At 41.2% G+C, this 16,220-nt stretch overlaps 1 protein-coding gene across 2 annotated transcripts in view; it reads left to right on the top strand.

The window, feature by feature from the left end:
* Positions 1-16,220, top strand: part of Cacna2d3 (calcium voltage-gated channel auxiliary subunit alpha2delta 3) — an 885,854-nt gene that overhangs the window by 549,405 nt on the left and 320,229 nt on the right. For both annotated transcript variants that reach the window (XM_047531971.1, XM_047531972.1), the window contains exon 12: positions 12,215-12,293. In XM_047531971.1, the coding sequence (XP_047387927.1) occupies positions 12,215-12,293 (79 nt within the window). The remainder of the gene's footprint in view (positions 1-12,214; positions 12,294-16,220) is intronic.

The raw sequence follows: 16,220 nt of genomic DNA, 5'->3' as shown, positions 1-16,220 counted from the left end.
GTCCCTGCTCCTTTAATGTGGTCACACAAAGATCCCGCGGTGTGATGTGCATCCTAAAAAACCCATGGTTTACAGGGATGCCTGTTCTGTGTCAAGGCTCCCGATATCACCGCCTTGTTCTGCCATGTTGAGTGATCATTGCCAATGTGACTTTCCTGGATCCGACCATGGGTAACCAACATCTGGGAGTCTCTAGATCATCACAGAAAGGGCACACAAATGAACAAAGGAAATCCTCTCTTAATTCAGTGAACACTGTGGAAGATAGAGCCCATCTTTTTAAAATTTTTATTTATTTTTTAATTTGTTCTTTACAGTCATGCATGACAGTAGAGTGTATTTTGATGTATCCTACAGACATGGAGTATGACTTCCCATTTTTTTTTTATTTTTTATTTTTATTGTTAACAAATGGGATACATGTTGTTTCTCTGTTTGTACATGGCATAAAGGCATACCATTTGTGTAATCATAAATTTACATAGGGTAATGTTGTTTGATTCATTCTGTTATTTTTTCCCTTCCCCCCACCTCTCCCACCCCTCTTTTCCCTCTATACAGTCCTTCCTTCCTCCATTCTTGCCCCCCTCCCTAACCCTAACTCTAACCCTAACACTAACCCCTCCCACCCCCCATTATGTGTCATCATCCACTTATCAGCGAGATCATTCGTCCTTTGGTTTTTTGAGATTGGCTTATCTCACTTAGCATGATATTCTCCAATTTCATCCATTTGCCTGCAAATGCCATAATTTTATCATTCTTTATGGCTGAGTAATATTCCATTGTGTGTGTGTGTGTGTGTGTGTGTGTGTGTGTGTGTGTGTGTATATATATTTATATATATATATATATATATATATCACAGTTTCTTTATCCATTCATCAATTGAAGGGCATCTAGGTTGGTTCCACAATCTGGCTATTGTGAACTGAGCATCTATGAACATTGATGTGGCTGTATCTCTGTAGTATGCTGATTTTAAGTCCTTTGGGTAGAGGCCGAGGAGTGGGATAGCTGGGTCAAATGGTGTTTCCATTCCAAGTTTTCTAAGGAATCTCCACACTGCTTTCCAGAGTGGCTGCACTAATTTGCAGCCCCACCAGCAATGTATGAGTGTACCTTTCTCCCCACATCCTTGCCAACACCTGTTGTTGCTTGTATTCTTGATAATCGCCATTATTTTTTAATGATTTATTTATTTTGATTGATTATACACAAATGGGATAAAACTTATTTCTCTGGTTGTACATGAAGTAGAGTCACACCATTTGTGAATTCATACAGGTACACAGGGTAATGACGTTTGTCTCATTCTGTTATTTTTCCTTTCCCCACCCCTCTTTCCTCTATACAATCCATCCTTCCTCCATTCTTACCTCCCTCCCACCCCCCGTTATGTATCATCATTCACTTATCAGAGAGATCATTCATCCTTTGGTTTTTTGGGATTGACTTATCTCACTTAGCATGATATTCTCCAATTTCATCCATTTGCCTGCAGATGCCATAATTTTATTCTTCTTTATAACTGAGTAATATTCCATTGTGTATATATGCCACCGTTTCTTTATCCATTCATCAGTTGAAGGGCATCTAGGCTGGTTCCACAATCTAGCTATTGTGAATTGAGCAGCTATGAACATTGATGTGGCTGCATCACTGTAGTATGCTGATTTTAAGTCCTTTGGGTACAGGCCAAGGAGTGGGATAGCTGGGTCAAATGGTGGTTCCATTCCAAATTTTCTAAGGAATTTGCACACTGCTTTCCAGAGTGGCTGTACTAATTTGCATCCCACCAGCAATATATGAGTGTACCTTTTTCCCCACATCCTCGCCAACACCTATTGTTGCTTGTATTCTTGATAATCATCATTCTAATTGGGGTGAGGTGAAATCTTAGGGTAATTTTGATTTGCATTTCTCTTATTACTAGAGATGTTGAACATTTTTTCATATATCTGTTGATTGCTTGTAAATCTTCTTCTGTGAAGTATCTGCTCATTTCCTTAGCCCATTTGGTGATTGAGTTATTTGTAATCTTGGTGTAAAGTTTTCTGAGTTCTTTATAGATTCTGGAGATTAGTGCTCTATCTGAAGTATGTGTGGCAAAGATTTTCTCCCACTCTGTAGGCTCTTTCTTCACATTGCTGATAGTTTCCTTTGCTGAGAAAATGCTGTTTAGTTTGAATCTATCCCAATTATTGATTCCTTCTTTTATTTCTTGTGCTATGGGAGTCCTGTTAAGGAAGTCTGATCCTAAGCCAACAAGTTGAAGATTTGGACCTACTTTTTCTTCTATAAGATGCAGGGTCTCTGGTCTGATTTCAAGGTCCTTGATCCATTTTGAGTTGAGTTTTGAGCAGGGTGAGAGATAAGGGTTTAGTTTCATTCTGCTGCATATGGATTTCCAATTCTCCCAGCACCATTTGTTGAACAGGCTAATTTTTCTCCATTATATGTCTTTGGCACCTTTGTCTAGTATGAGAAAACTGTATTCATTTGGGTTTGTCTCTGTGTCCTCTATTCTGACTTCCCATTCTTGTGGTTGGACATGACATGGAGTTATACTGGTTGTGTATTCATATATGAACATAGAAAATCGATGTCCCACTCATTCCACTGTCTTTCCTATTCCCATCTCTGCTCCCTTCCCTTCATTCCCCTTTGTCTAATCCATTGAATTTCTATTCTTCCCTCTTCCTGCACTTATTGTGTGTTAGCATCCACATATCAGAGAAACCATTCAGTCTTTGGTTTTTTAGATGGCTTATTTCACTTGGCATTATACTCTTCGATTCCATTCATTTACTGGCAAATGCTATAATTTCATTCTTCTTTATGGCTGAGTAATATGCCATTGTGTATATATGCCACATTTTATTTATTCATTCATCTGTTGAAAGCACCTAGGTTGGTTCCACAGCTTAGCTATTGTGATATGAGCTGCTATAAACATTAATGTGGTTGCGTCACTAAAGTATGCTCATTTTAACTCTTTTGGGTATATATCAAGGAGTGGGATAACTGGTCAAATGGTTGTTCCATTCTAAGTTTTCTGAGGAATCTCCATACTGCTTTCCAGAGTGGTTGCACCAATTTGCAGTCCCACCAGCAACGTATAAGTGTACCTTTCCCCCCACATCCTCACCAACATTTATTGTTACTTATATTCTTGATGATTGCCATTCTGACTGGAGTAAGATGAAATCTCAGTATAGTTTTAATTTGCATTGCTTTAATTGCTAGCGAAATTGAATACTTTTTCATATGTTTGTTGACCAATCATGTTTCTTCTGTGAAGTGTCTGCTCAATTCCTTTGCCCATTTTTTTGGTGTTGAGTTTTTTTGTGTTCTTTATATATCCTGGAGGGTAATGCTCTATCTGAGGTACAGGTGGTAAAGATTTCTCCCATTCTGTAGGGAGAGAGCCCATCTTGATTGTTCAAAGAACACAACGTATTTTTGAGGAATTTATAGTGCAAAATAAAAAAGACATAGACAAGTTTCTTAACCTGGGATTCAGAGTTTCTAGGGAATGTGGGACTGGGCTTTGATGGAAGAGGAGCCCAAACCTCATGAATCTTATCTGAAATTGGGAATTTTTAGAGAGAAAGAAAGTCTGTAGTTCCAGCCAAGCTCTGTGGATCTTGGGACTCTCCAAAGGTTAATAAAAGTTGTAATCATTATACCTCTAGTGTTACTCTGTGTTAGGAACTGTCAATCCCATTATCCCTGGTAATGGCAAACATCAATGCTAAACCCTCCTCTTGGAAAAATTCCCTTCATTATCTGCAAGAGTCAATTTCCTTTTCAACAAAACTTCTGGAGTGAGAGATGACTATTTTGTTTAGTTTTGCTGCAGCAGGTTGCCTGAAACCCAGGTGGGATGCCTCTAGCTTACTGGAATTCACTGCTTCTGACCTGTCCATTTATCCATTATTTTCTTACTTGGTGTTGATCACAGTGGGGGATCCACTTTAGGGGTGCCAAAGCACAGCTCAGAGGGCTTAAATGACTTGCTCAAGATCACCAAGCAAGTAAATGTGATGTTGGTCCCACCTGGAGCCCTGGCCTCCTGATTTCTGGTTGTTTCAGGAATGTCTAGAATTTGTTTAATCAGGGTCAGTGATGCATACAGAATTGTCATAAAGGAAGAAGTCTATTATGGTCATGGTTTCCAAGAAGCAGAAGGCATGCCAGATCATGTCTGGTCACACAGGGAAACACAGAGACAAAATGAGTAGGCAGGAAACTAGAGGACTGGTGACTTTACTGTGGTTTCCAAGGGAAAAGAAAGATGAACCAGGACCAGCAGGTTTGGGATTGGCTAGTCTGAGTAACGTCAGCACTGGGGTACAGGGACCATCCCTAGTTGTCTGATCCTGGCTCTTGGGTGGTTAGGCAGTGGGTAATGGCCACTGAGTGTGAGAGTCTGATGAAATGACCGGTTGGGAGTAGGGAATATAGATTGCTTGGATTGAGCATATCAAAGATGCACTTTAGACAAGTTGTTGTTTATTCTCTCTGAGAATTAGCTCACTCTGGGAGGGACAGCCTCAGATATCAAAGTGCCAAAAATACAGAAAATTAAAAAAAAATAATTCATACTCTGCTTCTGTCCATGACTGCAGTCAATAAAGTGTATCAGTCACCTTTGAGGCTGCTCGTGGTGTGACTTCTTACTGATCCATAGAGTCATATCTATTTACCTTTGTTCCACTTTACCAGCCCCAGGGCATTGCCTCTGGGTGGCCTAGAGACACCTAGCTCCTTCACTTTGACAAAACACATGGGCATGAAACTAAAATTTCCTTCCACCGGGCCAGAAGATTACAAATGACAATTTTATTTATTTATTTATTTATTTTTTTCAGAAATGGGAGATTTTCAATACCACACATAAGGGATCAGGCATTTTTGCTTGGAAGGAAAGAGATTCTACAGAGGCTTAGAGCATTCCCAAAATGACAGTCCATTTTTCATAATGATCTATGATCTTCATTGGTTGAAACTTTATTACTTTTGTAATCTAATTCAATTTACCCCAGTTTATTGCTGCTCAGGGCACTGTTACCTTCGTCGTCTCTCTCGTCCTCCTGGATAAGGATGTTTCTTCTTTTATTATGAGCATGATGGCTGCTAGATTAAAGCAGCCTGCTCCATAAAATGGTTTCCTGCGGAGTCAAACTTCTCTGAACCCGTCTCTGCTTTTCTGGCACTTTCATGACGATAAGTGTTGGCAGTGATTTATGAAGCATTTTTGTGAATAATCAGGTTCCAGGCCTCAGCTTCTACTTAGAGATTAAAGATCTTATTCTGAAATGCTTTCCTGCACCAGAAATCATAGAAACAGGCAAATGACAATAGAAGTTCATTAGGAATGCCTTTCAAGAAGATATAGTCGAAGAACGTGTTCAGTAGCACTGAGTTGATTTCAAGACATAAAAACGTCAGGAGACCTCTTTCTAAAACCAAAGTCATTCATTGCTTTGAGAAATCCTGGAGGTATTTTAGGAAATAACAGAGCTGGACAGTGAGTCCAAAGTACATAAGCAGGTGAGTAGACCTGAAGGCAATTCCATATGCCTAATGCAGAAGCTTCCTCTTCACCAAATTAAACTTTAAAAAATTTATAATCCAGTGGGCGGTTAAAAAAATGCCCATGAATGTGGGCATCCATTCATACTAGATGATTCTTGTGGCAAATGTCATTTGCACATATAATTCACATAAACTGTGTGTTTTAAAAGGTGGAAATAATGGATTTGTAGTTAAATTATATTTTAAAATAGAAGATTGCCTTCTTTTTATTTTATTTATTTATAAATAAAATATTTATTTATTTATTTATTTTTTTGGTACTGGGAATTGAACCCAGAGGCACCTAACCACTGAGCCACACCCCCATTATGTTTTATTTTGAGAGAGGGTCTCACTAAGTTGCTTAGGGCCTTGCTAAGTTACTGAGGCTGGCTCTGAACTCACAATCCTCCTGCCTCAGCCTCTCAAGCTGCTGGAATAACAGGCATGTGCCACCACACCCCGCTGTCTCTTTTCTATAAAAGGGTAGACCATGTATATGGAATCCTCAAAGGGTCCTGACCCCAGCAGTTTCCCCTGCATCTGGGAGCAGGAGGGATTATAGAAATTTTAGGGAGAAACTGCAACTACCACAGGTTTGTGAAGACCCAGCTCAGCAGCTGCAGAGTGCTGGGGACAGATCTGCCCTTTCTCTGGGAAAGAAGAAAGTACAATTTGCTGACCCTACTTGCCAAATCTGGCTGATGTCTGATGTTCCTGCCTTCTTAGATTGACACAGCTTCTTTAAAAATGTCATCTTGATCCAGCTCTGCTATTTTTTTCACCACCCACTGGATTATACATTTCTTAAAGTTTTGCCTCAATTCTTAGTATATATAGAAACAGTTTTCTGGGAAACGACTCCAGTGATTTTTTTTTTTTTTTTTAATTCTCAGGCCCGCTTTCCTTTGCTCGGGCCTCGTTTTCAAAATTCTGGGCTTAGAGCACCTGTGTCGGACATGCTGTGTACAGGCAGTTAAAAAAAATCGGGCTTGGGGCTAAGTGCCTGGGCCTGTATATTCTGGATCTTGAGGGAAGGGCCAGGACTCCATTTGTAACCCGTGATTCAAGACTTCTGGTGATTCTGATGCCCAGAGAAGGCTGAGGAGTCTCATTGTCCTGGCCAGGGCCACTGTCGTCTCTTACCTGGAACACTGCAGTGGACTCTCGCTTGGTATCTCTGTTTCCACCCTCGTCTCTCTGACTGCTATTCTCAAACTTGGCAGGTAGCACATTGGCATCTCCATTGGGAGATTAAAAGTTGGGCCCTGCCTCCAGAGGTTCTGATGGAATCGTTCTTGACCAGGACCTGGATGGTCAGAGTTGTGAGAACATCGGGGAAATCTAATGGCCTGCAAGCTGAGCACAGTTTTCCATGGCCTGTCCTCCCAGACATTCGGAGTGACATTTTTATGTTATGTGTCAGCCCATGCCAGACTCCGCTCAGTCCCTTCTGTGGTTCTACTCTTGCTGAAGAAACCCCATGCTTTACCAGTGGCCTGCAGGGTCCATGAGATCTGGTGTCCATTCCTGTCCAAGAAGAGCCCTGGCAGCCTCTCCTAGGTGACCCCTCTCCATCCACAATGGCCTCCTCAGTTTCACCTCAAGCATTCCTTTTGTTCCCTTCTGCTGAAACAGTCTTTATGGGTAGGGTGTAGCCCCTTTCCCCCACCCCACTTCTTTCCAGATCCCCATTCCAATATCACCTTGTCAGGAAGGCCTTCATGTCCCCTCTTCTAAAATAGAAGCCCCCCCTGCAACCCACTCTCCATCACCTTTCCTTGCTTTGTTTTCTTCATAAGCCTTTAATCCAACACATAAACAAATATTGCATATGAATTTGCCATTTATTCCTGTTTCACTCCCAAGAAAATATGAACTCCATGAGGATAGAGTTTATTTGTCCTCATGGAATGGTCCCTAATGTATAGTGTGGTAGGCACTCAGAACTGTGACATTGGACAGACAGGTGACCGGATGCCCCTCCCCTTCATTGGTGGCTTCCCGTGCGTTGTTAGCCAATCAGCTCTCAGCTCTTCCCTTAATCAGATCTTCCCTTCCTCTTGGAAGGCAGCCACCTGGGCTGCACAGCCTTGTTCTTGGCCATGCAGTTGTGCCCTTATTATCCCTTTCATGGCCACTTCCCTCTGCCTATTCTTTTTTTTTTTTTTTTTTTTAATTTTATTAACGTTGATTGAACCTAGAGGCACTTAACCACTGAGCCACATCTTCAGTTCCCCTTTTATTTTTTTGTATTTTGTTTAGAGACGAGTTCTTGCTGCTTTGCTAAGGCTGGCTTTGAACTCGCAATCCTCCTTTCTCAGCCTCTGGAGCTGCTGGAATTACAGGCTTGTGCCACCGTGCACAGCTTCCCTCAGCCTATTGTAATGGCTGCAAGAAGGAAAGACTCTGATTCATTAACTTAGCAAACTCATCCTATCTGTATTCACTATAGGTTGAAGGAAGTGGTGTCTCTCTATGTTTCTGAGGGGGACTGCCTCTACTTGAGTAAGGAGCATAATCTGCTTCTTGGAGAAAACTGGATTGAGTTTTTGGTTTCTCTCATTTGGGAAATTTTATCCTAAATAGATTAAAGTGATTTACTTTCAACTTTGAAAGTCTATATCCCAACATTTTATTAAGCTTAATTGGGTTTGTAGAACATGGAAAGACCATCTGTACTAGTCAGGGTTCTCTAGAGGAACAGAATCAACAGGAAGTATGATTATAAAAAGGGGATTTATTAGATTGGCTTACACGACCAGAAACTGGAAAGTCCACAATGGCTGTCTGCATGACAGACACAATGGCTAGAGAGCTGGAAGAAACAGTAGCTGTGCAGTCCAAGAGGTAGAAGCCCCAGAACAAGAAGGATCAACACTGCTACCCTAGTCCAAGACCAAGGCTTCTGGAAACTCTCTAGAGAATCACTGGCAGACTCCGCTTTGGAACAGTGAAGAAGCGAGAGTCCAATATTCTCAGATGATAGAACCCGTTCAAGAAGAGTGGAGCTTGCATCCACATCTGCTTCCTTGTTCTTCCAACTTTTATTCCATCCAAGCCACCATGCTCTTGGGTGGTTGCTGCCCATGCTCAGGGAGGGTCTCCACTTCAGTTCACTAGCCCACATTTCAGTCATTCCCGAACACACCCTCATTGACACACCCAGACGCCTCTTAATCATCAGCATCTCTTAATCAAATCAAGCTGGCAATTTAAACTAGCCATCACACCATCCAAACCAAAATGTAGGCTCGAAATGAACTAATAGGTGGATGTAGACATTTTTCACCCCGTCTGTGAGTAGTGTTAAAGTGGTGCCTTCCATGGCTGCAGATGAAGAGTGCAAAGACCTGGCTGGCTCTCTGGGGCACTTCACTGTATCTGGATGACTGTCCTGGCCTGAACTGTGCTGTGCCTCTTGCCCCTAATTGTCTGTGCTGTGCACCTGGCTTTCAGGACTCACCCAGGTCTGGCCCTGCTAAGCCTCCTCACCACATCAGAAAAGGAATTAGCCTCAAGGCAAACCAGGGAAAGTTGGTTTGGTACCACTTCTTAGGAATGAAACCTCAATTGTTGGAAATAAAATCCATCAGGTTACAGAATCTGCTAATGAGGGAAATGAGGAGCTGTGTATGTTACTCATAGAGATTTTCTCATTTGCTGGAATATGCAAGGCCAGGACTTCATCTCTACATCTTCATCTCTTTCTGGGTTTGGTTTTAACTTCTACATTTGTTCTTCCAATATCCTTACAGATTTATATAGGAAGTTGCAGGGTCATTACTTTCTTCTCACTTAAGATGAACTTTAATTGTTAAAGCAATACTTGTTTATTTGTGAGATCAATCACTCAAATGATATAAAAGTTTGTAAGTAGTGTGAGTCCCCTTTAAGAAAAGAATAGAATCCTATGCTATACAGTATCTTAAAAGTTGCTTTTCTCCCCCTTACCAATTCATAATGGGGAAGGAAGTAGGGAGTTGTGTAATATCGCCTTACCTGAGTACGCATTAAATTTTAACCAATCAGTTATCAAGACATACCCTTATATTCTTATCGTTGTGTATTTATAAAAATGTCTACAAACTCTAGGGCTTCCAGAAGTCATGCACTCTCCAATACTCCTACCACCTCATGTCGTCTTTGTCTCTGTCAGTATTTCATTGCTGTGACCAAAATACCCAACTTTCCGAAGAACTTAGAGGAAGAAAAGTTTATTTTGGTTCACAGTTTCAGAGGTCTCAGTCCATGGTCACATCCTGGCTGAAAGGCATGGCAGAGAAAAGCTACTCACCTTGTGGCAGCCAAGAAGAAGAGAGAGAAAAAGAGAAAAGGGTCAGGGAGAAGATTAACCCTCCTGGGGTATGCTTTCTGTGACCCACTTCCTGCAACTAGGTCTCATCTCCCAGGAGTTCATTCAGTTATGGAGTGGATTAATCCATTGATGTCAGAGCCTTCATGATCCAATCATTGTGTAAAAGCTCCACCTCTACATTGGGGACTGTGCTTTCAACACACAAGCTTTTGAGGGTGCATTCCCGATCCAAATCATAAAAGTTTCCATAGGCTATTTGTTTGTAATCCCAGCTACAAATGAATGGCTAGAGGTAGAATTCCTGGGTCAAAAATTGAAAAATATAGAATGCTCTAGATATTGTTAAATTGCTCCCCCCAATTTTTTCCACATTGAAGTAAAATCTCTTTTCTCTTGTGGTCAGTCGAAAAGGCATTATTGTGGAAAATGCAGGGTACGAATACAATATTGTTTGATTATGTTTATTTTATAGGCAGAGAGGCAACAAGTCATTTTCACGCCATTTCTCCTCAAATAAGGAGGTCAGTCAACTGGAAGACTTGAAATGTACATAGATGGAAATATTAAGCGTGATCCTGATCTTCCTTCAAATGCAATAAAATGAAACTCAAACCAACAAAATAAACATAATGTCTGTAATTCTCTTAACCCGGTACCTGACCCGTGGGATGGCACTGATTGTAGAAGCCATAGGGGTGGTGATGGTAGGGGGTCATGGAGCTGGTTTTCATTACTGTGGGTGTTGTTAGCACAATTATTCTTGAGCAATCGTGTCTGATTTGAAGTTTGGCGCATTTCTTCTGGTTTTCCAAATAGGTTGCCATCTTTTAAATCAGGAATTGTAGAAATTTTGCCAGTGATTCAAAGCATTGTTCTGGGGTTTTAACTGTGCCTCCAAGAGAGATCTCAGTTTATGTGAAGGCGCCTCAACTGGACAGCAGAGGAGGCTGGCACACACAGCTACCTTTACTCAGAAACAAATGGGCTACTTTATCTTGGGTCTTTGCCTATAGAGATAGACTCCTAATTTCATTTCCTAAGAACTATTTCTTATGCTTTCTTGCTTTGGCTAAGAGCCAGTAGGGATGGAAGATTTTTTTTTTTTTAATCAGTCTAGTTTTTTCCCTTTAAAGAGCTTAAATTTGAAATTGAAAAACAAGGATGTATGCAAAAGTCTGGGTCTGATCTCGAGAGATTGGACTCCACTCCTGGCTCTTATGGATATTGGCCCTGGGCATTGGAACTGGTTAGGATGATCTATACTGAAAGAACCAGTATGTCCAGGAGGTTGAGAGGAGACTCCAACACTATCCTGAGATCTCAGAAAACCTGTCTCCTGAGATCAGACCTTGATGAACCTTATCCAATCACTTTACTTAACTGGGCCTCAGTTTCCCCCCAAATCAGAGTCCCTCAGTTGAATACAGACAATAGCCAGGCAGGGAAAGTGAATTATTCTAGGTGAGGGGGCAGTCGGTGGTAACCAGTTTTGTCTATATGAGACTGAATCTTTGCTTTTTATTTTTTCCAAGATAGGCTAGAATCTTCCAAAGACTTCTCGCCTCAGGAAAGAGAGAGAATTTAGAAAACAAGAGGCCAGGATTTCACATTAATTTTCTGCCCTTTGGAAGCCAAAAGCTGAAAGAACTAAAGAAAGTCACCATCCGTCTTCTGGTCACAGACTGAGCCTCTTGTCCTTATTAATAACCTCCTAGGGCTGGGGAGATGGCTCAGTTGGTAGAGTGCTTGCCTTGCAAGCACAAGGCCCTGGGTTCAATCCCCAGCACCGCAAAAAAAAAAAAAAAAAAAAAAAAAAAATCTCAAATAACCTCCTAAAATTATGCCAGGCACCACAGAGGGTTAAAGGGTGTCTGTAGGCCATGCTCCCCATGGAGGGGAAACTCAAGGGTCTTTCAGTGTCCTCCCTATTCCCAAGACGGAAATGCTCTGAGTTTCCTATGGGGATGAGCAAAGAGGTTGGGGATTCAATCCAGACCCGGATGATCCTCGTCCACATATGGAGCAAACCCAGATCCATGTTGCTGCCGGTCTCTCCTCTCAAGTCCTTCTTCTCTGTCGTGAGCTGCACACTGAAAAGCAACTACCACCAGTGCCATATGACTCAAAAGATCAAAGGCCCCATTTCTGAATATGTTTCTAACGGACTGTACTTCAAATGTCTTAAACGTGTTCCCACAGATGGGAAGCGTGGAGCATGAAAGAGGTGAGCCACGTGTGTGCCAGACGTGCACGTGGCCGGCACAGGATGGCTAGACACAAAGGGCGCTCACCGTGTGTCTGTCTTCCCTTCAGGTTCGCATCTTCACCTACCTCATTGGACGAGAGGCTGCCTTTGCAGACAATCTCAAGTGGATGGCCTGTGCCAACAAAGGTGGGTCTCCCCGACGGGCCGTGCTCTGAATCGCCTCCCCTTGGATGTGCAGAATTAGCACCACACTTGAGAAAGCAGCGAGTTCTAAGAGAAGGCTACAATTTTTTAAATTGACAATCATGCACATGTTTGTGGGGTACAGTAGAATGTTTTGACACAGGTATGCAGTGCACAGTGTTCGGATTGGGGATATGAGCATATCCATCGCTTCAAACATCTATCATTTCTTTGTGTTGGGGATATTTGAAATCCTGCTTCCTACTGTTTTAATAGGTGCATTAGATTATTATTAAGTATAGTCAACTTACTGTGTTACAGAACACTAGAACTTAGTCTGCCAATCTAATTTATATATATATAAATATTATATATTATTATATTATATTATATATTTTTTCTTTCTGTCTTTCTTTCTTTTTTTTTTTTTGCTAACAGGGATTGAATCCAGGAGTGCTTAACATTGAGCCTCATCTCCAGTCCTTTCTTAATATTTTATTTAGAGACAGGGTCTTGCTAAGTTGCTTAAAGCTGCTAAATTGCTGAGGCTGGCTTTGAACTTGCGATCCTCTTGCCTCAGCCTCCCAAATCACTGGGATTACAGGCGTGTGCTACCACACCCAGCTCTAATTATATTTTTGTGCCTGTTAACCAGCCTTTCTGTGTCCCCCCTCTACCCTACCTAACCTCTGACAACCACTATTCTTCTCCCCATCTCTATGCAATAGACTATTTCAGCTTCTACAAATGAGTGAGATTATACAAGAAGGCAGGGAACTCTAGGATAAGTCTGGGTGTTTCTGATTTTTAACAGATATAGAACAACTTCTCCCAAAATAGTTTATGGATTTTAAGGGCTTAGTCAAGTGGAGTGTTTGAGATTCCTTGCACATTGTGCTCACAGTAACCATGGGTGAATTTCTACAGCAGAGACATTTACTGTGCGCCCTATATGTGTCCTCTCACCGCTCCCAGTCCCATTATGTGGAACCTCAAAACTGGCTCTGGCCAATGAACTGTCAGGAAAACCAACCCAAGTCATTTCTGACTGAATGATTTAAGAGCTGGTGTCAGCCTGGATCCCTGAGTGATCACATGGAGCAGTTGCCTTTTCACCCTAGCCCTTGCTATCTACTAGTCCACACTGGACATACAGTCTATGTGACAAATGAAATTTCTGTCAGGCCATTCCAATTTCCAGTTAGATATATTCTGATGACATAACTGCCTACATGAATAAATTAACTAATTTTAACATGCCTCAGTGTTCTAACATTCAAAATGTAGATGTAATTATAATTTTTCTCAGATTCTTTTGAATGAACAAATAAAAATTATATGTCTCTATGATGTACTGTATGATGTTTTGAAATATGTGTAAATTGTGGAGTGGCTAACTCAAGGTGATTAACATATGTATCACCTCACACACCTATCATTTATTTGTGGGGAGAACACTTAAAATCTATTCTCAGGCACATGCACAAACCTGTAATCCCAGTGGCTCAGGAGGCTGAGACAGGAGGATTACAAGTTCAAAGCCAGTCTCAGCAGCAACTTAACAGACTGGGGATGTTGCTTAGTGATTAAGCACCCCTTAAAAATCAAAATCCCTGTTACAAAAAAAAAAAAGAAAGAAAGAAAGAATATCTATTTTCAGAAGTGCAATCCGTTTTTATTAATTATAGTTACTATAATACAATAGATCTCTTAAATGTATTCCTTCTGTTTAACTGAGATTTTGTATCCAGTTCTTCCTTTGATTCTTATTATTTGTAAGGATTAATGAAATGGTACATATTAGGTGCCTATTCAATACAGGGTCATAAGTGCCCCATGACCACTGTTAGAGTTTTATATTTATAAGGACCCTATGGTGTGTCAGAAATAATATTTGGGGGTCATGGAGGGAAGTAACAGGGCTTCTCAGTCTAGTAAGGACTTCTTTTCTTTTGTTATTTGACCAAGAAGGCAAAGTACTACAAGCTAAAAAGCGATAGAATCCAGACTCAGCTTTCAAATCCAGCCTCCACCATCCACCAGCTACATACAAGTTGCCAGACCTCTCTGGGTGATCTGAATCCTATCACCTACAGAAGGTAATGATCGATACACATATTGTAGGTATGAAATCAGACCCTGCAAGTCAAGCTAGTAGCTCAGTGCATGGCATCTGTGTATCCCCAAGTACTCCCTTGTGATATAAGATATGTGGACCTGTCTTCTCTCCGCTCTGAGACTGCAGGCTCCATGAGAGCAGCCAATGGGTCTAACTCCATCTCATGTGCTCAGACGGAGTCTGGCCTCATACCTTTCTCACAGGAGGTATGATATTTGAAAAATGAGTGAATCAATGATTATTACTAATAAAGGAAGGTATATCCTGTTGCAAGATAGTTGGTACTGATGTATTTAGGTAATCTTGGATAGGTCTTCTAAACCATCTTTCCTGAAAGTTTTAGTGTTTGGATTTTAGTAGAAATAGAGACTCAGGGGCAAAGAGGTTGCAGATCTCAGCTCCATATTTTGTGACTTAAGGTTATTTTGGTTTTAAGCAACCAAAATTGCTCCCTGCAATTAAAAATAAAAGAAGAAGAAGAAGAAGAAAAAGAGAGAAAAACAAGAGTGTTTTGGAAAGAGAAGGGAGTGGCTTGAAACCCTGAGTAGGAAGGCAACCTCTGGTTTTAGGGAGGACCAGGGAGATGTATTTTCTTTTTCTTTTCCTTCTTGATTTTTCTGTACATATTCATGGCATTCTTCTTCTCTGCAGATAAGCCTTGCCTACATTAATATGAAATGGTCACCCTACACTGTACATACCCATCCTTCACACGACCCACATGGGCAGGGCACACTATTAGAAAGGAGACTCCATGTTTCCTTCACTTCAGACTGACTGGCAAATCTAAGTTCTTGGCTTCAAGTTCTCCTCTTCACCCTCAAAAATGATAATGACTCCCAGCCTGGGCCAGTTCTGTCTAATGAAGGAAGTGGTAAACTCACAGAGAAAAAAAAAGAAAAACATGTTCCTAAAGGGCCCAACACCATGGATGGGGTGGGTGGAAAGTTCTCAGAAAGCAGGTTCAAGGCCAGATGAGTAAACCTATGCCCATCTTGCCCTTTACTTGGCTTTATCTTTAATTGTCTGCATCTCTTTGAAACAGTCTTTTAAGCAAGTCTCGGTTTCCTCATCTTAAAAACAAAGGACCGCATGGAAGGTTGTTAATATCCCTGAAGCTCTAAGATAACACGTTCTACTAATATTTTATTTTGTTGGTTGACTTGCCTCATGAAAAGGTATTGGTGGCTTGTCTCAGAGTAATGTGTTTGGCTTCATGTCAGGGGGAAAGTACAGGAGGAGCATAGACAAGGGAGGGAGAGACTGGGTAGATCCCAGAGTTCCATTGAATGACAAGGCCCATGTGTGAGTTTGAGAACTTTGGCATTTGAAAACCCTGAGTGAGCTATACTTCCCCGTTTTTCCTTGATTTTGTGGTCTTGGGGGGAAAAAGTTCCTTTCCATTTTTTAATTTTTTAAAATTTTGTTGTTATTCTTGCCGCACCAGATCGCAATCCTTCTCATCAACTGGTTCGCATTTAGTCATGGGCTATTGTTTTTACCGCTGCCTGTGTCAGACTGATGAGAATTACTCAAATTGAAGTCTTGTCTTAATCAACTAATACTGAACCATAATTTAGTTTTAGTTGTTGTTTATAAGAATCTTCGAAGCAAGATTGAAGACAATTTAGCCAACTCAGGGCCTGGCTATAGAATATAGCCCGTTAAGATTCATAAGTTCTGAATACAGCCACTTAGAAAATCCAAGGAAGTAATAGTAGCTGTTTAGCTGGATAGGCTGCTGAATTCCAATGAGTCCCTTCTTCCAGTCCAAATCCAGTCATGTCCTTCTCTACTAGACTTAGTCCCTC

The sequence above is a fragment of the Sciurus carolinensis genome, chromosome 17 (genome assembly GCF_902686445.1).
Source record: "Sciurus carolinensis chromosome 17, mSciCar1.2, whole genome shotgun sequence".
NCBI classification, from domain to species: Eukaryota; Metazoa; Chordata; class Mammalia; order Rodentia; family Sciuridae; genus Sciurus; species Sciurus carolinensis.
The sequence above is the reverse complement of the archived record's forward strand: the minus strand, read 5'-3'. Positions and strand labels throughout refer to the sequence as shown.